Here is a 24242-nt window from a genome sequence, read left to right as displayed (position 1 = left end):
GAGCATGGATTTTCGGGTGCCTCCTTACCTGCTACATCTGTCCCTGGAGGTGGACCTGGAGAAAGACAGAAAACCAACTGACTTACAATATGTCAAATGGGATCGGCCCCAGCCGAATGCTTCATCCAAGACTCCTATCCCCCAAAGCCCAATCTCCCCCTAAAGATTCAAGCAGGCGGCCTTAATGAGGAAGCTTCTTTTTACTGGCTGTGATGCTGCAGGGATTGCATTCCAGCCGAGGAGGAGGAGGAGGAGGAGGAGGAGGAGGAGGAGGAGGAGGAGGAGGAGGAGGAGGAGGATTGTAGGATATGTGGAGCCCCCTGAACTTGATTGTTTTCTTTTAGACTTTTCATTACTAAAGTGACCAGATTTTAAAATTGGTTAAGCGGGACACCATTGACTGGGGCGGGGGGGGGGTGTTCTTGATTACAAATTTTGCCGCCCGGCGCTGCGGCTGAGGTGAAGCTGCCAAAGCTCCCGCTGGTGGGTTTCTACCAGTTCAGACCGGTTCGGATGAACTGGTAGTGATTTGGCAGCCTGGGTCGCTGGAACCGGAAGCGACCCAGGCCTGCTACGCCCCCGAAAAGGTTCTCTGGGAGGTGCCTATGGTGCCGCCATCTTGTTTTTCGCTTCTAGGCATGCGCAGAACAATTTTTATTGCACTGTGCATGCATACACAGCGTGCATCAAGGGCATGGCGCGCGCACGACCGAACCGTCAGTAGTGCCTGCCGGAACCCCTCCCTGAAGTCATTGAGCTTAAACATGCAGGGATAAACCCAGGCCCACCATCCAACAAAGTGAACCGTTTTTGTGTGTTAAAAAAATGAAAATGACAATAGCAAAATGATATTGAATTACTAATTAAAAAGTACACAAAAAACAAAGTCGAAGGAGAGACTCAATGGGCCACCAGGTCTTTTTCTGACGTCAGTTTTCAATATTTTTTGAAGAACAGGTTGCCCCACCCCAGTGGTGGGTTTCAAAAATTGTTTAGAACCTCTTCTATAGGTGTGGACTGCTTTGTGGGAGTGGCTTGCCAGCCATGTGACCGAGTGGGAATAGCTTGGTAGTCATGTGACTGGGTGGGCGTGGCCAACTTGTAAAATGCAGTGAAACTCACTTAACAACGCTCTTGCTTAGCAACCAAAATGTTGGCTCAGAAACTCTGGCATTGAAGTGTGCAAGTCTTAAAGCTATCAAGTTACAAGACCCTTGCACCCCTAACCCTTTAGAAAAAAAACCCAGGGGTGTTCAAAGTTGACAGCTTTAAGACTTTAAGGTTTAGATAGGACTCTTAGAGGCGGGCAGGGCGATTGGTGAGCCAGCCAATCAGTGAGCGTGGTGTGGACGGGCAGGGGAAGGGAGGGAGCTGGAACCGGTTCTAAACGGCACAGTAGATTTGTGGATCCTCTTCTATAGAAGAGCTTAGAACTGGCAGGAACCCACCCCTGCCTCACCCCCACCCTGAAACCTGACCTACAGCATGGATTTTCGGGTGCCTCCTTACCTGCTGCATCTGTCCCTGGAGCTGGAGCTGGCAAAAGACAGAAAACCAACTGACTTACAATATGTCAAATGGGATCGGCCCCAGCCGAATGCTTCACCCAAGACTCCTATCCCCCAAAGCCCAATCTCCCCCTAAAGATTCAAGCAGGCGGCCTTAATGAGGAAGCTTCTTTTTACTGGCTGTGATGCTGCAGGGATTGCATTCCAGCCGAGGAGGAGGAGGAGGAGGAGGAGGAGGAGGAGGAGGAGGAGGAAGAGGAGGAGGAGGAGGATTGTGGGATCTGTGGAGCTCCCTGAACTTGGTTGTTTTCTTGCAGATGTTTCATTACCCAATTACGTAACACCATCAGTGCTGACGAGAATATTTGCAGCTCAGGGTTGAACAGTGTGAACTGTGTCAGAGATCCTTGGTGCTCTCTGAGCTCCTTAGTTTTCTTGCAGACATTTCATTACCCAACTAGGTAACATCATGAGTGCTAGAGGGAGTGGGGCTTGCAAAGTGCAGGAGAGGAGGAGGGGGGAGCAGGAGGAGGAGCAGGAGGACAATTGTTGGAACCTTGGCTTGCTTGTTTTCTTGAAGACATTTCATGACCCAGCTGGGTAACATCATCAGTGCTAGCAGGGAGCAGGGTTGTTATGAATTTATATTCTCCAATCGGGGTTCTCAACCTTTTGTTCACCACAGACCCACTTTAAATACCTTTCGTGGCCACAGACCATGGCAACAGACCCCCCCACCCCCAGACATAACTCAAGGTTTAAATCATAACATTTCTTCAAGTCTTTGTGTACACCCCGGGATGACATCACGGACCCCCAGGGGTCTGCTGACCACAGACTGAGAACCAATACTTTAGAGGATTTCCCTGTCAGTTTTGGCAGCAAGCCACTAGTGTATACATTGAGAGCAAACCTCACTCCATACTAGCCCTGATGATGTTACATAGTTGGGTGTTGTGGCCCAGCAGGATCCGTTGGAGCTGCCACCAGACTCCGACAGCGAAGGGCCCTCTGAGTCGGCTCCGGAGGATGTGGAGGACCCTGGACAGGGTTCCGACTCCGAGCAGGGTGCAGAGAGGCTGGTTGGCCACCAGGAGGCGCCTGAGCCTTGGACCAGTGGGGAGGAGACAAGGGAGAGTGAGCCGGACGCCAGCAGTGAGTTGTTCCTGGATGCCCGGCACCGAAGAGCTAATAGGCGTCAGGAACAGTTGCGCAAGTACAGGAGGTAATTGCACTCAGCTGGTGGTCATTAGGATCCTCTCCAGACTATAAAAAGACTGCTTGTGCACACGCCCCTCTTGCACAAGTCAATGCAGGAATTAATGTTGGAGAACATTATGGTGAGCTTGGCAGGCTGGATTGCTGCCAAGCCTTATCTGTGCTGGATAGCTGCCAAGGACCTGTCTGTCTGTTAATTAAATGCCGTAACTTATCTTTGGCTCGGAGTGTGTGTTTTGGTGTGAGGCGGGGGGGGGGGGGTCAGAACAGTTGGGTAATGCAACATTTGCAAAGAAATAACCAAGCTCAGAAGCTCCAAGCGCCCATCACTTTCCCAGACTGGCAGGGACCTCTGCACATGTTCAGAGAGGTGACCTTAAAGCAGAGTAATACTCTGAGGCACATCAGCCTCACTTTGATCTTCATTGAAGACCGAAAATTCTTTCTCTTTTCCTCTCACCCCCACCCTCTTTATTCTTCCTTCATGCCACAACAACATTGGGCAACAACACACCTTTGGTTTCAACATCTTCATCGGATTCCTCACTGTCCTCCATTGTACCATTTTATTTCCTCTGCACAAAGACAAGACATTGGAAAACATTGAAGTGCACCAGACAAAGGTCACATTCTTATGCCTTTCTTTTCTGAACTTATAAGGTTGTCAAACCTGCAATCCATTTTTTCTTTTGGATTTGGGGGCCTCACACTTTCTACTATTCATTTTCTACTGTGGGAAAGTGGGAGGGGGGGGACTATATGGAGTTGGACGATATGTAGCCATAACAACATTCTTCTTTGAAACTCAAGGTCATCCATTGTCTCTGCCCCTGGCCGGAACTGGATGGGAGGAATCTGTCGTTGTGGCAGTGGAAGATTGGACCGTGTGATGGGCTTGTGGGTGTAGGGGCAGGATCTTGAACTTCCAACTGGGTGGGAAAACTGGGAAACTTCCAGATTCGGGTTTTCCCAGATGTGCCAACATGGCTCTATTAATAAATTGGAATTTTGAGGAATCCTTTGCCTCGGACTCTGATTTACTTTTGGATGCTATTTGAATCCCTTCATTGCATCCCGGGCTTGCACAGAAGCAGAATTTATTTACTGGCTCCAAAAGTTGAGATTTATCCTGAAGAAATGATGCCCTGCAGAAGTCCCAAATGTGCTTTTTCAAAAAGGCAACTGGACTTTCTTCTTTTTCTGTTACTTTTTTTAAAAGAAATATTTCACTTTTTATCCAAGAAGCTTCTTCCGTTCTAATCTCCTTGGAGGAGTAGCAAAAGGCTTTCAAAGAAAGTCCAGTTGCCTTTTGGGGGGAAAAAATATATCTTTGGGCCAACCATGAACTGGATGATTAAGAGCCGAGGTGGCGCAGTGGTTAGGGTGCAGTACTGCAGGCCTCTTTAGCTGACTGTGATCTGCAGTTCAGCGGTTCAAATCTCACCGGCTCAAGGTCGACTCAGCCTTCCATCCTTCCGAGGTGGGTGAAATGAGGACCCGGACTGTGGGGGCAAGTTGCTGACTCAATTTGCTAAAAAATTTGTAAACTGCTTAGAGAGGGCTGAAAGCCCTATGAAGCGGTATATAAGTCTAATAACTAAATAAATAAATGATTGAAAATCTCCATAAACATCTGAACTGCCAGCAGCTCTATATTACTCAGGACTCATCTGGTTTCTGACAACTGTTTTTCACAGCCATTCTGCTTTTGATAGTCGGAAAAAGTCCTCCCATTGATTCCGATTTCTCCTGTAACTCCTGCGCGGCAAATTCTCGAAGAGTTCAAGGAAAAGGCATAGCAGGGTGGGCTACCAATTCTCTGCTCCCCCCCCAAAAAAAAGATGGAGATGATCCCTCTGAGAAGAGAACTGACAGTACAAGTCTTCTAGTGCCAGAACATGTATGGCATAACAAGAAAAGGAAATCTCTTTTGGAGATGTTCCCAGCAGTTCTCTGCTAGACACATATTCAAGAAATTGCATGGCTGGAGATTTCCGGGTGAGGAATAGTGAATTAGCAGGTCTCATTTCGAGTGGAGACGATGGCCGTAGTGAGACCAAATGACTGGCAAGCAGACTGGTCCCCCAAATCTTCCTTAGACAGAGAGAGGATGGGAGCCCACCCACCTTGAGGCTGAAATGTATGAATGGTTGCAGGAATTGGGTATGTCTAAAAGGGGGAAACTTCCTCAAGTGAGAACAATCAACCAGTGGAATGGCTGCCTCCAGAAGTTGTGGGCGTTTCATCACTGGAGCTTTTGAAAAGAGACTGGACAGCCATGTTGTCAGAAGGACACAGGGATTGCTGCTTGAGCAGGGGGTGGGACTAGAAGACCTCCAAGATCCCTTCCAACTCTCTTATTCTATTAAGTAGGTGTTAACTGGTGGTCTATTCAACTTAACTCAATGGCTTCACCTTCCTGCTGCAGCCTCTCTCTGACAGGTGCCACCCACTTCCCCTTTGATGCCAAACCTTCCAGAACCTTCCCACTCAGCATTCCTTTAATTGGCTGCCTAACATTCTCTCTCTCAGGATTCCACACAGGAAACAGCTTTAATGCAATCATTCCTTTTGGTTTGCTTTTTTTTTTTAAACCTCCGTGGCAGATTTCCATTTTTAATCCTGCTTCTGTAAGGTTTTTGAATTCAGCTCAGAATCTGGTAATGCCAATGAAACTCTGAACACGAGGCTACGGATAATCAGTTTTTATTTTCTTTGCAAAAAGCAAAGAGGCTTGGCGGCATTTTTGTCTCCCACCTTAACAGACCAGGCATAGAGAGAGAGAAAACACAGGCTCACGCTTCACCATCGTGGGGAAAAAAACTTTTTGTCAAACTTCTTATAGTCTTACACAGCTGGCACAGATCATAGTCATAGTGCTAGAAACATTATTTCACGTTAGGCAAACATCACGGTTTTTCTCAGCGCACTGAAAACAATGGACCTTAGAAGAGGAAAGAAATATATTTCCTGGCATATAAGACAGAGACTTTGTAAGGGAATGCTGAGCACACATTTCAAGTTTACCAGCAAGGTTACATGGCACAATCCACTTTTTACTTTTCACAAGAAGTTACTTCAGTAGGCTAAGCCTGGCAACTGGCCTAGAGGTTTAATCTATGGAGTTGGCACGTTAGGCTAACAATGGAGCTTCTCTCAACCGCAATTTCACAAAAGCTGGATTAGGTTACGCTCTGTGTATGCGCGAATCCTTCAGGGATCCTTTCACTTCCATAGAAATCAAGAAGTAAGAGGCACTCTAAAGTTTCTAAATTCAGCTTGATAGGAGGGACATAATGTGTGTGTGAGGTGATAGATGAGAGAGAGAGAAAGAGGGAGAGAGAGAGGAAGAGAGGAAGAGAGAGGGGGCAGGAGTGGGAGAGCCCTACAAGGCCAGCAGCAGCCGGGCAGAGGCGTGGCGGGAAGGTGATCCTGATGCACCACACAGCCTTCTGCGTAATCATAGCAGCAATCTTAGCAAGACCCAAGCTCCAGTGTCCCATCAGCAACAGTGCCAGCAGGCAGGGAGGGTGGACGCTGGGTGTGGTGAGAGCTTGTTCTGTTATGGCCACAAACTAGATGTTGGGACAAAGGGCAGGGCCAGTGGTAGCAACTCTCCCACTCCCATCGGGCCCCACACTCACTGCCTCCTGCAGGTGGAAAAAAAATCCCTGAAAATAAGGGCTGGTCCTTATGTTCGAGCCCAACCGGGTCTTATTTTAGGGGAAACACGGTAGCTGTGAAGACTGGTATAATGTGAATGGTTCCTCTGATGTCGTTCCTGGAACCTGTGGGAGCCACTCTCCCTGAGTGCTCCTCCTTTGGCCTTGAATTTCCCCATCCTCTCAAATTCCTCCTTCAGAGCCGAGGTGGCGCAGTGGGTAGAGTGCAGTACTGCAGGCTACTTCAGCTGACTTTTATCTGCAGTTCGGCTGTTCAAATCTGACCGGCTCAAGGTTGACTCAGCCTTCCATCCTTCCGAGGTGGCTAAAATGAGGACCTGGATTGTTGTTGGGGGCAATATGCTGACTCTGTAAACCACTTAGAGAGGGTTGAAAGCCCTATGAAGCGGTATATAAGTCTAACTGCTATTGCTATTGCTATTCTTCTACAGCTTCCCATCCTTCTCCTTCCTGATGGGCCATCACAGTCTATCAGCACCACTTTCTTCTGGTCCTTGTCTACCACTACGATGCCTGCTTGATTGGACAGTAGCTGCCTGGCTGTCTGGATCTGGAAGACGCACAGGACCTTAGTCCTCTTATTCTCTATATGACCTGTGAGATTTCCCCTCTGGGCTCGGTAGGATCCACCTGTAGACCATGCAACGCTCCTGTGGACAGTGCCAGTTACTTGGTTCTTGGTTCTTCTGCTCCCTGTGTGCTGTTCCTGGCTGCTCCCACCATGAGTTGGACTGTCTCTGAGGCCTATGTGGATAATCTAGCCCCCGGGTCCTGTCCAGTGCGGAAGGCCCCCCTGCTTCTATGGATCTAGCGCTTAGTGCCTGTTCTTCTGCTGCTATGACCAGTGCCTCGGGGCTGTCTTTGAGTCCAGCCCTTTCCAGACACTTTCCAGAGGATTTCTGCTACTTCAGCTGTTGATGATATACCCCTTGTCTTGCCATGCGCTTCCCCTGTTCGATCTCCCTCCCACAACTGCTGCTGCCTCAGGCATCCTCCCAGCAACTCATTTTCTCACTGGTTATTCCTGGATGCTCTGGGTTTCATCCAGGGCAGTGGCTTTGACAACTTTGTCCTAGATCTCATAACTTTGGACTTAATTTGGACTATTCTTCTGCGCACTGCTGTTAAATAGTAGACCATTCAGGCAAGCTCTGGTTTCCTTTTTTTGCCATCTCTTGACTTTGATGAAATTATGAACTAGCAACAAGAAACAAGAACAGAGAGGAGCTGGATTGTTGAGCTCAAATGCAGCCTAAAGATTATTTCCACATACACTATCTCAAAAAAGTTATAGTATGTGTGAGGGTGTGTCTGTGGCTCACCTCTGTAGGTATCATACTGGAGACTTTAGTAGTTGGAGATGCCTGTTTATTTTGTGATTGCTATAGAATTCCAATGGTTTGGGTCTAAAAGTCATCTTTCTTCTCCCTTTTCTTCACATTTAATCCTGTTCCAGTTAACATGGTTGATGAAATTTATGTGTTTTCAAACTCTATAGTCTCCTTACAAATCCATCTTCTACGTTCTTGGCAACTGGCATCAATCCACTTCAAATAACTTTCTGAAGGTTTTATGGCAGCGCAATCTTTCTCTGTTTCTTCATCATTGACAGATCCATTGGGATTGTCATTTGCCCAGTATCTAAGAAGAGAGAAAGGAATGGTTGGTGTCCTAACTGCCATCACAACGCTTGAGTTTTGTATTTGCTAACTGCCCCGCTATGGGGGGGAAGGAGCCGTGAGGGAAGGGGGAAAGCTAATGACTCATTGTAGCTTCCAGAGACACCATCTCAAGGTCAAAGAACTGGGAATGGAAGAGACAGTTCCCAAAACAATTTATTCAAATATAATTGGACAATAAGAGACCAGCAAAGGGGAGGAACTGGATAGGGAAAATTCAACAGGAAAGTGTAGCGTGTGAACGTCAGCTCTGCCTTTGCTATACTGTAATCCACTTGGCCTTTAGTAAAGGAAATGTCTCACACCGAATGGAGTCGAGAGTCATTCTTACCAGGGGTGGGTTTCTCGCCCCGTTCCAACCGGTTCGGTTGGAACGGGGCCGGCGGCGTCCTCGTGCATGCGCGCGGTGCACACATGTATACTAGCGTCTGCGCGGCGCTCCATCTGCTCCTGGACGATCGCGCAGGCGCTGTATGCGTCCTGCGCATGCGTGGAAGCGCAGAACTCGTCAAAACCGGGTAAGGACCGCAGGCGGGCGGGCGGGCGCACCCTTCGCCGTTCCCAGAAGTTACTTACTTCCGGGTTCAGCAACCAACTGGTTCGCAGGGACCGCCGTGAACCGGTTGAAACCCACCCCTGATTCTTACTTAAGGAACCAAGTTGGGCCAGGACTGACGGTTGGATTTCTACATGCAGCAAAAGGAGTACAAAGATGTTGAAAGGAACGATAACAAGAGTGGAGGTGGAGCTAAGAAGGTGTGGAAAACGTCTGAGGGACTTGCCGCTCTTCTCCCCACTGCTGCCCCCTGTTGTTCACTTTCCAAGGCAAATTAGTCAATGAAGGTTGGCGGGATCCCTGGAGATGCAAGATCAAGCCAATATGTGCTGCTTTGGCCAGAATTTGGAGAGCTCGCTTGCAAAAGAGAAGAGGACCAATTGCATAAGGCTGAGGCCAAAACCTTTGCCCCATGCTGAAGCATAGATGGCATTGGAGCAAGAATTGGCACAAATGAACTGGGTCCACACAACATTAGGCGAGGTTGGGTTGTTCATGGTTCAATCTGTTGGAAATCCAATCCATTTCCTCAGCAGGTTACGTGACAGCAGGCCACTGTATAAAACCTAATATTGTTGATTTTATCTGGATTACAGGAAGCATGCGTAAACTCTATGCTTAGCATAAGCTCTGTTAGCATTAAGCATGCTCTGTAGCACCCATGCCAATCTGAGCTGCCTGGGGCCTAAATTAAGAAATTCATTGAATTAAGCTACGTGTTTGAAGTAAGGGTTGAGGGGTTGACTTCAAACGACCATATCCTGGACACTCACTGTACTATTAATCTGGAACCATCCGACCACTCCCACTGGCCTTCCACATTTTCATCCGTTAGGCCAATCCAGGCGGACTCGTTGAGCTTTGAAGAGATGTACTTCTACAAAGACACAAAAATGGAAAGGAAAGGGCAGCTTCACAAAATGGGATTGTGTGTTGTCCCGATTATAATTGGAGCCCTTGGAGCAATACCCAAAGGGCTACCTCGCTATTTGGAAATTCTAAATTTATCAGACTTGAACATTCTGACTCTACAAAAAAACCACCCTACTTGGAACAGCTTATATCCTCCGACGTTACCTTAACAGTTCCTAGGTCCTTGGTTAGGACTCGAGCTGTTGAGCTACCAACCAGCCCCAAAGGCTGTGAATCTCACCAAAGACTAACCACATGATGATGATGATGATGATGATGATGATGATGATGATGATGATGATGATGATACCTAGGATGCTGGCAGCAAACCGTATCAACCATTAGCACCAGTCAATGGTATTTGTAATGCATTTTTGAATGTTCTGTTGGCTGAGTTTCATGTTTAATGAATAAAGTATATAATAATGTTTAATAATATTATGTAATTATTGAATATTTAATAATATTTGTGATGCATTTTTGAATAGTCAGCTGGTTGAGTTTCATGTTTACTGAATAAAGTATAACTAATAATAATAATAATAATAATAATAATAATAATAATAATAATAAGTGAACAAACTTGGTTATGGTTAACAACAGGTACATTAAAGAAAGAAACAGAGTCACTAATCCTGGCAAGAATACAGAAAATATGTGATAAAATCAAGAATGGAGAGTTGGCAGAACAAAGCACTGCATGGTCAATTTCTGGAAAAAATAAAAGATAAAGCGGACAGTGAACAAACTTGGTTATGGTCAACAACAGGTACATTAAAGAAAGAAACAGAGTCACTAATCCTGGCTGCGCAAGAACAAGCTATCCGCACAAATGCCATTAAGGCCAAAATCGAAAAATCCTCTGATGATGCCAAATGCAGACTTTGCAAAGAAGCTGACGAAACTGTTGATCACATACTCAGCTGCTGTAAAAAAATCGCGCAGACTGATTATAAATTGCGCCACAATTCAGTAGCACAAATGATCCATTGGAATTTGTGCAAAAATTATAATATTAAAACAGCAACAAACTGGTGGGAACATCAGCCTGAAAAAGTCACCGAAATTCAGATCGTCAAGATCTTGTGGGATTTCCGTATACAAACGGACAAAATACTGGCGCATAATACACCAGACATCACACTGGTTGAGAAAAACAAGGTCACAATCATAGACATCGCAATACCAGGTGATAGCAGGGTCGCCGAGAAGGATCATGAAAAAATCTCAAAATACCAGGACTTAAAAATCGAAATTCAACGACTATGGTACAAACCAGCAGAGGTAATTCCAGTGGTAATTGGCACACTGGGTGCTATTCCAAAAGCACTGGAATTACATTTAAAACAATTAAAAATTGACAAAATCACCATCAGTCAAATGCAAAAAGCCGCACTGCTTGGATCTGCACGCATATTACGAAAATACGTTACGATGTCCTAGGCCCCTGGGTGGGGCCAGACTAGTAGCCAATGCCAAATCCGGCGAAACAACTGGCCGCTGTGATACAATTGTATAATAACAATAATAATAATAATAATAATAATAATAATAATAATAATAATAATAATAATAATAATAATACCGAACCTGTTCTTCCTCATTCAGGATGGAGGTCAGGTGTGAATCTCTGGACTTGCAAAAGTACTCAGCATCGTGCCAGGTTTTCTTTTCATTTGCTTTTGAAACATAATAGAAATTCCACCCAAAAAGCTTCCAGTCGCCACCAAATCTCACCCCTTTTCTGTATAAAGCTTCTAAAAGGAATTAAGGCCGAGAGAAAAACCTGCGTTAGGAGATTCCGCATTGAGCAATTGTGGTTTTGATTTCCAACTGCACTCTGCCTTAACGCATTCAGATGAGGCTCACAAGTCCAAACGCTCTTATTTCTCCCTGAGCAGAAGCCCCAGAAACTACTCTGTGGGTGTGGCCTCCTTTGTGGGAGTGGCTTGCCAGTCATGTGACCTGGTGGGAGTGGCTTGCCGACCATGTGTGTTCTCTCTCTCTCTCTCTCTCTCTCCCTCTCTCCCCTTCCTTTTGTCTCTCTGCCCCTTTTTCCTTTTTTCTTTCATCTCTCTCTCACTTTTTCTTTCCTTTTTTCTTTTTTTCTTTCTTTATTTCTTCCTTCCTTTCTCTTTCTCTTTCTCTCTCTGTGTGAGTGTGAGTCTGTGTGTGTGTGTCAGTGGTGGGTTTCAAAAAATCTTTGAACCTCTTCTGTAGGTGTGGCCTGCTTTCCGGGTCCACTGGTGGAACCTCTTCTAACCGGTTCGGTAGATTTGACGAACCGGTTCTACCGAACCGGTGCGAACCGGTAGGAACCCACCTCTGCATGAACCCCTGGGGTGCACTCTACAACGCAGAGGGCTGCGTCTTCAATTATGGCATGATTGCTGGTAACGGGTCTAGGACTGTTCTCCTCGTAGCCTTCGCCGCCCCTTTTTCGCCCCCAGGTTTCCGCCCCCCCCCCAGCCATTAACCTCTACCATTTCGCTTCCGCTGTTAGGACCCTAGCTGTTCAATGGGACCGTGCCTCTTTAGTCCCAGGCCTTACGGGCCTTTGGGAGAAATACTGTTCATCCTGGTCCAGTCAAATCTTCTTTAGCCACGCACTTCTTTATCCAGAAGGAGGAGGGGAGAGGGGAGGGGGAAGAAGGAAGGATGAGGATGAGGGAAAAAAGGGGAGGGAGAAAGAAAAAAGAAAGAGGTGAATAAGGAAGAGAGGTTTCATATTTCATTCCAGGATAAGAGGATCAGTGCTTTTAATCTGGGGAAGGAAGGAAGGAAGGAAGGAAGGAAGGAAGGAAGGAAGGAAGGAAGGAAGGAAGGAAGGAAGGAAGGAAGGAAGGAAGGAAGTGGGGGAGGAGGAGGGAAGGGAAAGGGAAAGAAAAGGAAAAGAGGATTTGCTTTCTTCCAGAAGAATCACATTAAGCAAAAAATAAATTTATCAATCCTTAATGCAGAACACACATTCAACTATGGTGTTCTGTTTTAAAACTGCTGAGATAAAATGATAACAAGTAAGAGGTAGCACTCTCTTTTCAAAGAAAAAAGACTTACGGTATTTCTTTTTCTCTCCCAGATAGGTTGCCTCGGAATCTTTCACATGTTTCGGAAGGTTCTCTACTATCTCTGAGACCTTCAGAGCTAAAACCAGATGTAATTAGAAGTTGGTTTCCTGTCCCACACTCAGAACAGACACTTGCAGGAAGAAAACTGGCAGATTTAAAGGCATTGGAATGGCCTCCCCCCTCTCCCCCCTCTCCCCCCTCTCCCCCAAGATCTAGGCAGCTGCTATGACAATTGGGAAGATAGGATTATTTCCGAGCAGTCGAGCATTTTCAGATTTCTTTTTGAACTTCCCAGTTTGGCCAAAGAGACCTAGAATTACCTAAAGAAGAGAATATTTTGTAACTCAGGATTGAACTGCAGGATCCGGAGTGGCCTCTGGGCTCTGGAGGCAAGGTGGCGCAGTGGTTAGGGTGCCGTACTGCAGGCCACTTCAGCTGACTGTTATCTGCAGTTCAGAGGTTCTAATCTCACCGGCTAAAGGTTGACTCAGCCTTCCATCCTTTTTTTTTTACTCCTGGTTCCGGTGAATAGGTAGTAAAAATGCTTTAAAAGGGAGGGGGGGCGAATTCCAACGGCCACCTGGCCCAGCTCATTGTCATGGAAACTTCCCCCCCCACTTTTAAACCTTTTTTTAACTGCCTATTCACCAGAGCTGGTAGTTAAAAATGTTTTAAAAAGTGGAAAAAAAAGAGGTTCCAACAATCACTTGGATCAGCTGTGAGCGCTCAGGCCACCACTGGCGCCCCCGATATGAGTGATTTCAAGCTGGTCATGCCCATCTCAGCCATGCCCACCCTGGTTCCCCCCCCCCAAGGTCAAACCCATTCCTGATATGGCCCTCAATGAAATTGAAGTTGACACCCCTGTCCTAGACCCCTTCCCTCCTTGATGCTACTTGGCAGGATGTGTCTTCAGGAAAAGGGTCCCGTTTCCTCTTCCACGGTCTTAACATTGGATTCTGGTTCCAAACTAGCCAGACACCAAGCCAGGATCACCTTTTGCACTTACGGTTTTGGTAATACATGACGTTGCGATTCCTAAGTCCGAGCGACAAAGTCGTCCTGAGTTTTTTCATAGGCTCGTCATAAGGCGTCCAGTCTTCCTCAAGCAGCGCCTTGTCTAAAGCGATTAAGACACACAGAGGTTAAGGTTGTTGAAGATGCCCTCTTGATGCTTGGACCATCAGTTTTCACCAACGCAACACCTTCTGAAGAGCTTTTGAAGAACACCTGGAGTCCTGCACCCAGTTTTGGTCCCCACGTTACAAAAAAGAGGCTGAGACATTGGAAAGTGTGCGGAGGAGAGCGAACTAAGATGGTTGAATGCCTGGAGACTAAAACATACGAAGAATGACTGCAGGATTTGGGTTTGAATTAGGGGTGAAATCAGGGGTGGGTTTCGACCGGTTCGCACCGGTCCCTGCGATCCGGTTGGTCGCCGAACCCGGAAGTAAGTAACTTCCGGGAACGGCGAAGCCCCCCCCCCCCGCGCCCGCGCGCGCCCGCACACCCGCGCCCGCTCCTTACCCGGTTTTTACGAATTCTGCGCTTTCCACGCATGCACAGAACGCCTGCGCGATCTTCCAGGAGCAGCTGGAGCATCGCGCAGACGCTAGTATGCATGCGCGCACCACGTGTGTGCGCAAGGACGTCATGTGTGTGCGCAAGGACGTCATGTGCGTGCGCAAGGACGTCATGTGCGTGCGCAAGGACGCCGCCGGCCTTGTTCCAACCGATCCGGTTGGAACGGGGCGAGAAACCCAGTGAAATCCAGCGGGTTCTGGAGAACCGGTAGCGGGAATTCTGAGTAGTTCGGAGAACCGGCAAATGCCACCTCTGGCTGGCCCCCAGAGTGGGGAGGGAATGGGGATTTTGCAGTATCCTTCCCCTGCCGTGCCCACCAAGCCACGCCCACCAAGCCACACCCACAGAGCCGTAGTAAAAAAAAATTGAATTTCACCACTAGTTTGGATAGTCTAGGAAAAAGAACGACTGGGGGCATGTGCACGATAGCAGTATTCGAGTATTTGAGAGGCAGCTCCAAAGAAGAGAGGGTCAACCTATTTTCCAAAGCACTGAAGACAGGTCAAGAAACAACGGATGGAAGCTGATCAAGGAGCCGAGGTGGTGCAGTGGTTAGAGGTGCAGTACTGAAGGCCACTACAGCTGACTGTTATCTGCAGTTCGGCTGTTCAAATCTCACCGGCTCAGGGTTGACTCAGCCTTCCATCCTTCCAAGGTGGGTAAAATGAGGACCGGGATTGTTGCTGGGGGCGATATGCTGACTCTGTAAACCGCTTAGAGAGGGCTGGAAGCCCTACGAAGCGGTATATAAGTCTAACTGCTATTGCTTTTAGCAAGAAACCCTGACAGCGAAAGAAAGTCGGGCCGCCCAACTTATTCGGCCCCCACTGGAAACGTCCTTTCGCCAGAAGAGCTCAACTTACATGCTTTAATCGTTAGTACTAAGATGACCAGGCAGACAATGGTGAGAAATAGGATGCCCATCCACAAATATTTGACAGGGACCTTCTTAATGGGGTTTTGAAACAAGTCGATCTCCTCTTCTTCAGGCGGAGGTGGGGGTGGCGGAGCGGCGGGTTTCTTCGGAGCCATGGCTTGGAGAGAAAGAGGAAATAAATGCCAGCCTCCATTTCTTTGCCATTTCTGTGCCCCATACCACTACCACCACAGGATTAAACAGGTGCCATGCAGGGAGTCCTCAATTGACCACAATTCATTTAGCGACCAGAGTTATAGTGAAAAATGTGACCGAGGGCCGTTTTTTACACTGAGGACTGTTCTGGCATCCCCACCCCACCCCCACCCCTATGGCCAGGTGATGTAAATTTGGACTGTTGGTAACTGACTCATATTTATGGCGGGTGGGACATAAACAATTTGTATTATGAACAACTCTCTCCTACAGATCGATATCTATCTTCCACATTTAAGATAAAAGATAAGATAGGATGGTGTTGTGGCCCAGCAGGTGCCGTTGGAGCTGCCACCAGACTCCGACAGCGAGGGGCCCTATGAGTCGGCTCTGGACGATGTGGAGGACCCTGGACAGGGTGTCCGACTCCGAGTAGGGTGCAGAGAGGCTGGTTGGCCACCAGGAGGCACCTGAGCCTTGGACCAGTGGGGAGGAAACAAGGGAGAGTGAGCCGGAAGCCAGTAGTGAGTTGTTCCTGGATGCACACCATTGAAGAGCTAATAGGCATCAGGAATAGTTGCGCAGTTGCAGGAGGTAATTGCACTCAGCTGGTGGTCATTAGGCTCCTCTCCAGACTATAAAAAGCTACTTGTGCACACGCCCCTCTTTGCAGAAGTCAACACAGGATTGAATGTCGGAGGACATTACTTGTCCTGCCTGTTTGCTGCCAAGGACCTGTCTGTCTGTTAATTAAATGCCATAACTTATCTCTGGCTCGGAGTGTGCTTTAGGTGTGGAACGAGGGGGGTCAGAACAGGATAGTGTGTGTGTGTGTGTGTGTGTGTGTGTACACATACATTCATATATGCTGATAAATAAATGAAGGGAGACTAATATAAATCTATTTCAAGCTATTTAGCTCTCATCAGCTAGCCATACCCTTGCTGGGATTCGAAGCTTATATGTTAAGACAGTTGTGTTAATCACTAAGCCAAGGCGAAAGGCGAAAGGGAAGCAGTCATGCTCCCTCCCATATTTGGGCAGACCAGGTGCTTTGAGAAAAAAAAAACAATTAATCACTCCCCTGGCTCAGCTGATAAAGGGAGGAGAACTTGTGGCTTAGAGGTTAATACAACTGCCTAATATGTAAACAGCCCGAATCCCAGCCAAGGTACGGCTAGCTGACGAGAGCTAAATAGCTTGAAATAGATCTGTACTAGTCTCCCTTCGTTTCTTTATCAGCAAAAAATGCCACACAAAATGGTTTGTGGTGTAAGCGGCTGCTTGGGGGGCTCCTGGAGTGGGGCTGAAGGGCAAAGGGAGTCCAGTCCCTCTTCCATGGCTGATAAAAAGGTATTTATAAACCACAATCTCTGCACGATCGCATCCGTGACAGCAATCCCCAGCCCCGGTTGTCATTGAACCCCAAATTCGCAGGTTGTACGCCCTGCACGGCCTTGGGGTTACAGTGGCAACTAGGATGGTGGGAGATCTTTAGCACAGAGAGCCAACTTGTGCACCAGGGGTGACTTTTTGTATCACTCATTCCTTCTTCTCAGGGGTTCTGCAACGTATCCTGTCCTTACTAAGGTTGATCCAGAATAGGGGCCCAAGCAATTGTGATCGGCACTTCTTGCGTTGTCTATGCAACACTTTCACTTTGTGAGATGCTCTGGTTAAGAGCCGAGGTGGCGCAGTGGGTAGGGTGCAATACTACAGGCCACTTCAGCTGACTGCTATCTGCAGTTCGGCGGTTCAAATCTCACCGGCTCAAAGGTTGACTCAGCCTTCCATCCTTCCGAGGTAGGTAAAATGAGGACCCAGACTGTGGGGGCGATATGCTGACTCTGTAATAGCAATAGCAATAGCAATAGCAGTAGACTTATATACCGCTTCATAGGCCTTTCAGGCCTCTCTAAGCGGTTTACAGAGAGTCAGCATATTGCCCCCAACAATCTGGGTCCTCATTTTACCCACCTCGGAAGGATGGAAGGCTGAGTCAACCCTGAGCCGGTGAGATTTGAACCGCTGACCTGCTGATCTAGCAGTAGCCTGCAGTGCTGCATTTAACCACTGCGCCACCTTGGCTCGTAAACTGCTTAGAGAGGGCTGAAAGCCCTATGAAGCGGTATATAAGTCTAACTGCTATTGCTATTGCTACCACTGGACCTCTGGGTGCAATTTAAGATTGTGATTGTCCTGGTCAGCTCTCCCACTGAAGGGGGACAGTTGCTCCCTCGCAAGGCACCATTTGGCTAACCTGTACCTCCTCGCTGAGAATCTCCTTAGGCAGAGTTGCTCTTGGCTCTTTGGTTACTTGACTTCTGCACATGGAAACATGTGGATCGAATGCTCCTTCCTTCCTCTGGCCTGGCTTGTTTGCTTGCTCTTCTCTTCCCAGGTGAAGGCACCCTCTTTCCTGTGACTCAAGCAGCCTGCTGATTGGCTGCTGCGGGCCCTCAGCCAAGCACAGCTGTGGGGGGGATTGTGATGGCACTGCCAAGGGGGCAGCCTTGCAGAAGCAGCCCTTGGCATCCCATGGCTCACATCTCTGGACTGGCCCTGGGTAGTATTATGTGAGAGAAGTTGAGTAGATTTTCAGGAGCTTTGGAGGCTCAGCTGTCTAGTTGGCATGAGTCAAGACTGTCTCAAAAGTACACACACACACACACACACACACACACACACACACACACACACACAGAGTTTCTTTATATCCATTGGATTACTGCAGTAGTCACTATATGTGCGGTTGTCCTTGAAGCTTCATGTGGTCCAGAATTCTACAGCCTGATGATGATGGCGGCGGCGGTGGTGGTGATGATGACGATGATGGTGACGATGTTGCCCATTGAGTCATGTCTGTGGGCCAGACCTCTCCACATCTTCCAATCTTGCACCCCTTCAACACGATTCACAATTGCACAATTGTGAACAGAAAACGCAACGGCACGGTTCAACAGCCTGGCGGTTGGCAAGCCTGCTGACTTAAGCATGTGATGAGAGAGCTCCACTGCCCTGTCCTCCTGTAAGCTTCTGGGTTGAATTTAAAAAAAAAAACCTTAAAACCCCACAGGTACCCACACATCTCCAGGACCATCGCCTCCTCCCCCTTCCTCAGGTTGAAAGCTCAAAAATCTTAAGAGAAAATGTTATTTATTAATTAAAGGCATTTAGATGGCCACTCGGACTCTCAGTGACCCCCAGACACTTCCAGGAATAAAACCTCAAATACGATGAACCAATGAACCTCCACTTCCTGGTGACAACATTCAATCGAGCCACTTGGTTGTTGAACTTCACACTCTGTCTGTCTCTCTCTCTGTGTGTCTCTGTCTGTCTGTCTCTCTCTGTGTCTCTCTGTCTTTCTCTCTGTCTCTCTCTCTCCGTGTCTCTGTCTTTCGCTCTCTCTGTCCCTCTCTCTCTATGTCTCTGTCTCTCTCTATATCTCTCTCTCTATGTCTCTCTCTCTCTCTGTCTGTCTCTCTGTCTCTGTCTGTCTGTCTGTCTCTCTCTCCCTCCCTCCCTCCCTCCCTCTCCCCCTCTCTCTTAGATCCAGTAGGAGTGGCATTTGAAAGAGGGTCCCTGTGGAGCCCAGGAAATATGCCTTTTCAGCCAGGGCACCTGTCCTCTGGACCACCTGGCCACTAAAGGCCAGGATAGGCTCCGCCCTGCTGGCCCTCGGGGAAATGCTGGGATGAACAGTTGCCCCACAGATTGGGGTCAGGAAGCCGTGAAAGGCCAGGAGGCTTGGTGTGATTTTGTAAGGGTTTGAAATACTCAGGCACCTTGTTTTTTAGATTGTGATACGTTTTAATGTTTTCTTTATACGGTGATTCTTAGTTTTGAACTTCAGTTGCCACCCAGAAATTGCTTTGGCAATAAAGGTTGCAAGGGAGGGAGGGAGGGAGGAAGGAAGGGGAAGGGAGGGAGGGAGGGAGGGATGGATGGAGGGAAGGAGGAAGGAAGGAAGAGGGAGGGAGGGAGGGAGGGAGGGAAGACGGCCAGGCGGATGGAAGGGAGGGCAGGCAGGCAGCCCGGAAGGAAGGAAGGAAGGAAGGATGGAAGGGAGGAAGGAAGGAAGGGAGGGGGGAGGGAGGGAGGGAGGAAGGGAGGGAGGGCAGGCAGGCAGCCCGGAAGAAAGGAAGGAAGGAAGGAAGGGAGGGAGGGAGGGAGGGAGGGAGGGAGGAAGTAAGGAAGGAGGGGGAAGGGAGGGATGGAGGGGGGACGGAGGGATGGAGGTAAGGCGGACAGGCAGGAGGGAGGGAGGGAGGGAGGGCAGGCAGGCAGCCCGGAAGGAAGAAAGGAAAGGAGGAAGGGAGGGAGGGAGGGAGGGAGGGAAGGCGACCAGGCGGGTGGAAGGGAGGACAGGCAGGCAGCCAGGAAGAAAGAAGGGAGGGAGGGAGGGAGGAAGGGAGGGAGGGAGGCATTCTTCTTGCAGTCTTCCCTAGAGTCTTTGATCTGCATTACGGGGTCTTCGGGTGGGCTGAGGTCAGAAAGCTGAGTTCATTTTCTTAGAGCTGGGCTTGATCTCTGGGGGACTTATGGATACGTCCTGGACGTTTTCTTGGGAAAGAGACGGATGTGATTGGATCCTTCCTTCCTCCAGCCTGCTTTCCCAGCTTCTTATTCCAGCCTGCGTCCGGGGGATTTCCTGGCAGTGTCTTCTCCTATTTTATTCTCATTGGGGCTGTTGTCAAATCGGAACAACAACACAAAATCTTTGGACTCTCCAGCAAGAAGTCTGTATTAACACCTTGACCTTCTGAGCTTTGTGCACCTCTAATTGTCAGGATGGCGCTGGACTTTCTGCTTCTTTGGGGTTTTTTAGCAAATGGGGGGGGGAGTCATAGTTATCCTTTCCCCCTGACCGAAGATCGCTACACCCCTTCAATCTGGGGTGATCGTCCGCTTCCGCTGAGTGCAGAGCTTGTGAGGGGGAGGTGTACATGGAGCAGTGAGGGCGGGGGCAAGGGGGCACCCAGATACCCAGCCAGATCAGTGGAATCCACCCTGGCTACCAATAGGGTAAGAGGTGAGCCAGATCGGCCAGCTTTGTCTGGGGAAATCATTTCGGCAGAGATAACAGCTGATTGCTCCCCTGGAAGAGTCCCCGTCTACTCACTCAGAGGCTTTTTCAGGGCTTGAATCAGCCTCAAGGCCAAAATTACGAAGCCGCTACCATGTTGTTTCTATTCTGGGCTCTGAGAAAAGGCCACTTCTCGACCTTAAATAGGTCACGTAAGATCGGCCTCTCTCCCGTCTCTCGTCTGGGCAAATTACGCTTGGATAAAGGAGTACATTCCCGGCTTCTTCGTGATCGGTTGGAGCAGATGGCGTTTGGTTCCCCCCCTCCCCAGTGAACATTTTTTGAGTCCACGTCCTCAGCTCTGGTCAATGCGTTTGATGGATTTTGTGCTCTTTAGCATCCAGAGTTCCTTTGCAAATCCATCTATTCTGCTGATTGCAGTCCACGTCCTTCCAGTTCTGTCCTTGAGACGGCGGGACGATAATCGCGCAGCTTTGGTCTCTGTCGCCAAGGTGCTCCGAGTGGCCGGGTTGGACCTGAGACCAGAACCTTGGAGAGAGAGAGAGAGAGAGTGAGAGAGTGAGAGAGAGTGAGAGAGAGAGAAAGAGAGAGAGAGAGAGAGAGAGAGAGAGAGAGACGGACGGACGGACGGACGGACAGACAGACAAAGAGAGAGACAGAGACACAGAGAGAGAGAGAGAGACAGACAGTGGTGAAATTCAGTTTTTCAAGAGGCGTCTTAGGTGAGAAGCAAAAAGCTCTTCAAAGAAAAGCAAGGAAGTCCAGGTGCCTCTTGAAAAAGGACTTTTGGGGGGATTCAGAGAGAGGAGTTTGCAGCTTGCCCCATCACGGGGCAGGAAAGATCCGTGTCGTCTTGCTGGGACTTCTGAAGGGATGAGCAAAGGACGAGGGCCCTGCAGCTCTGATAACCTGTGACAAGACCCCCCCCCTCTGGGCCCCAGCCTCAAGAGACTCACTGGGCTACTAATCTGGAGCCGTCTGTCCATTCCCACCTTCCTCGTCCTTCGTCGCTCAGGCCGATCCACGCAGGCTGGGTGAGCTGCGAAGTCACATAGTTCTGGAGGAGAAGAGGAAGAGGAAGAGCCTCAGGGAAACCAGGAGTAGCTCCTTGACTTTGCCCTCTCGGTCTGCAGTTCCAGGGACCCTTCAGATTCCCCTGAGAAGCAGTCTTGATCTACCGTATTTTTTGGAGTATAAGACGCACCTTTTTCCCCCCCACCAAAAAAGAGGGTGAAAATCTGGATGCGTCTTATACACTGAAAACAGCATTTTTGGCCGACTGAAATCCCACCCCCTTCACAAAAATGGACATGTAGAGGGTTTGGGGGGGGGCGTGCAAAGTGCTCCTGGGGGCTGGGGAGGGCAAAAACAAGAGAAAAATGGGCCATTTGTTGCTCATTTTTGCCCCCCCCGTCCCCCCCAGGAGCACTTTGCAGGCCTGTCAAACTCTCTGCATGCCCTGTTTTTCACCAAAAATGAGGTGTGCAGAGAGTCTAGGAGCCTGCTGAGTGCAAAAACTGTTTTTTTAAATTTACCTCTTCAAAATATTGGTGCCTCTTATACTCCAGTGCGTCTTACAGTCCGAAAAATACGGTAAGTATAAAACACATTTGTGGAACCAACCAGTCCAAAGAAGTCCTCAGCTGTATGAACCAGAGTTGGATTGCTACCAGTTCGCACCGGTTCGGTTGCAGAACGGGCAGTGACCCAGGCTGGCCACGCCCCTGAACCAGTTCACCGGTCGCTGCCGCCGTTGCCGGCATGTTTTTTGGTCCTTTTTTAATGTTCTGCATATGCAACTGCGCACGCGAAGCAAGCCGGCAGTAACCCCCCCCCCCCCCGGTGTGAATGATGCAGCGCCAGGGTTCTCCCATGTAAGAGCCAGGCTCTGGGGGGTCCTTTAAGATCTGAACAATTGGGGGAGGGGTGTCACCTGCTCTTCAGAGCTTAGGATGGAGGTCAGGTGGGCCTCTCTGGACAAGCAGAAGTTCTCCGCCTCGTACCAGGTCTTTTTCCCCTGGGATACGTAGTAGAGGCCATTCCCAAAAGGACGCCACTTCGTCATAGACTTTCGACTTTTCTTGAAGAGGGAGTCTGCGTAAAAGAGCAAGGGTGGGGGAGGGGGGTAGAAAAGTGCAAGGCATTGAGTAACTAGGAGGGGGGAAGGAATGAACCCCCCCCCTCTTCCCCAGTACTTCAGATGGTTTGTGAGGACAAAGGGGGACGATCTGGAGCGAGCAATTCCGGTTCTAAGGCACTGGAGGAGGGCCTTCTCTGTATCTGCGCCGGCCCTGTGGAACGATTTACCCGTAGAGATCCGGACCCTTTCCACTCTCTCGGCCTTCCGAAAAGCCACCAAAACCTGACTGTTCCGGCAGGCCTGGGGCTGTTGACTAATGTCCAGCCCCACTTAGATAGAATGGATGGTGTGTAATTTTAACAACTGTATTTTTATTCTTATATTTTAAATGTTTTTATCTTGTTCTGTAAGCCGCCCAGAGTCCCACGGGATTGGGTGGCATACAAATTCTATTAAATTTCCAAATTTCCAGAGCAAGGAAACGGTGGCAAACTGTCACCTATGTAGAGTTTCAGTTTAGGAGTTGCACCGGCTGCCTGGCTGAGGACCACTTCTCTGGGCAGGATGTGCCACAGGGGGCCACTCAGGATCTAGCGCCATGGTGGCGCAGTGGTGAAAATGCAACATTGCAGGCTCACTCCGCATTCCACTGCCAGCAGTTCGATTCTCTCCTTTCATACTTCCCAAGTCGGTCAAATGAGGACCCAGATTTGGGGGGGGGAGGGGACAAGACACTGACTCTGTAAGCCGCTTAGAGAGGGGCTGGAAAGCACTGTGAAGCGGGATGTGCCGTATTTTCTGGAGTATAAGACGCACCAGATAAGTATAAGATTTTGAAGAGGCAAATTAGAAAAAAAAAGTTTTTGGACTCTGCAGACCACCTAAAAACAGCCCGTTTTTCACGAAAACGGGTCCGTTTTTTGTCAAAAAAAAAGGGCATGCATAGCCTTTAGGAGGCTTATAGAATGCTCCTGTAGGCTGGGGAGGGCTAAAAAACTGCCCATTTTTTGTTCATTTCTGCTCTCCCCAGCCCCCAGGAGCACTCTGGAAGCCCCCTAAAGGCTATGCATGGCCATTTTGATGAAGGGGGTGGGGCTTCGGGAGGCAAAAAATGCTGTATTCAGTGTATAAGACGCACCCAGATTTTCACCCACTTTCTTGAGGGAAAACGGTGCGTCTTATACTCCAAAAAATACGGTAAGTCTAAGGGCTATTGCTATCTATGCCTTCCGCTTTGGGATTCTTGTGAGAAAGCAGCTTACAGATCAACAGAAATTGACCGGAGTCACAGGCAGCCCTCGACTTATGACCTCAATTGAGCCTAACTTTTCTGTCACTCTGTGAGACAGTTGCTAAGTCAGTTAATTTTTTTTTTTTAGATCTTTCTTGCTACAGTGGTTAAGTGAATCACTGCAGTGGTTCAGTTAGTGACACGGTTGTTAAGTGAATCCAGGCTTCCCCATTGACATTGCTGGCCAGGAGATTGCCAAAAGCGATCATGTGACCCCAGGACACCAACGGTCATAAACACGGGTCGGGTTGCCAAGCCTCCCAACTTTGATCACCGGGCCAGGGGGACACTGCAATGATTGTGAAAAGAGTCATAAGGCATGTTTTTCAGCGCTGTTGTAGCTTCAAACGGTCGCTAAACAAACTGCCATAAGTCGAGGACTGCCTGTACTCATCCCAGGGAAAGGAAGAAAAGATGGACCGTCGCGTGAGGCTGTCACAGAAACCATTCTAGGGAGAAGTTAGCTCCCTCCAGGAAAATGTATTTTTTTCCCTGCAATTAAAATGGGTATAAAAACGGAGAGCTTTTTGGCCCAGGTGTT

General features: G+C 48.6%; 1 protein-coding gene across 1 annotated transcript; it reads right to left on the bottom strand.

The window, feature by feature from the left end:
• Positions 1–7884: 7884 nt before the first annotated feature.
• On the bottom strand, positions 7885–17674 carry LOC148043713 (uncharacterized). Its single transcript, XM_087723829.1, has 7 exons — positions 17547–17674; positions 15072–15242; positions 13634–13744; positions 12614–12700; positions 11147–11313; positions 9418–9521; positions 7885–8050 (listed from the first exon to the last, which is right to left on the bottom strand). The coding sequence occupies exons 2-7, from the start codon at positions 15238–15240 to the stop codon at positions 7885–7887; spliced, it is 804 nt and encodes a 267-aa protein (XP_087579955.1). The 5' UTR covers positions 15241–15242; positions 17547–17674.
• Positions 17675–24242: the final 6568 nt, after the last annotated feature.

The sequence above is a fragment of the Thamnophis sirtalis genome, unplaced genomic scaffold, assembly GCF_051295495.1.
Source record: "Thamnophis sirtalis isolate CommonGarterSnake01/CBP01778 unplaced genomic scaffold, rThaSir2_p1.2 scaffold_10, whole genome shotgun sequence".
NCBI lineage: Eukaryota > Metazoa > Chordata > Lepidosauria > Squamata > Natricidae > Thamnophis > Thamnophis sirtalis.
This window is presented reverse-complemented; position numbering and strand designations above follow the sequence as displayed.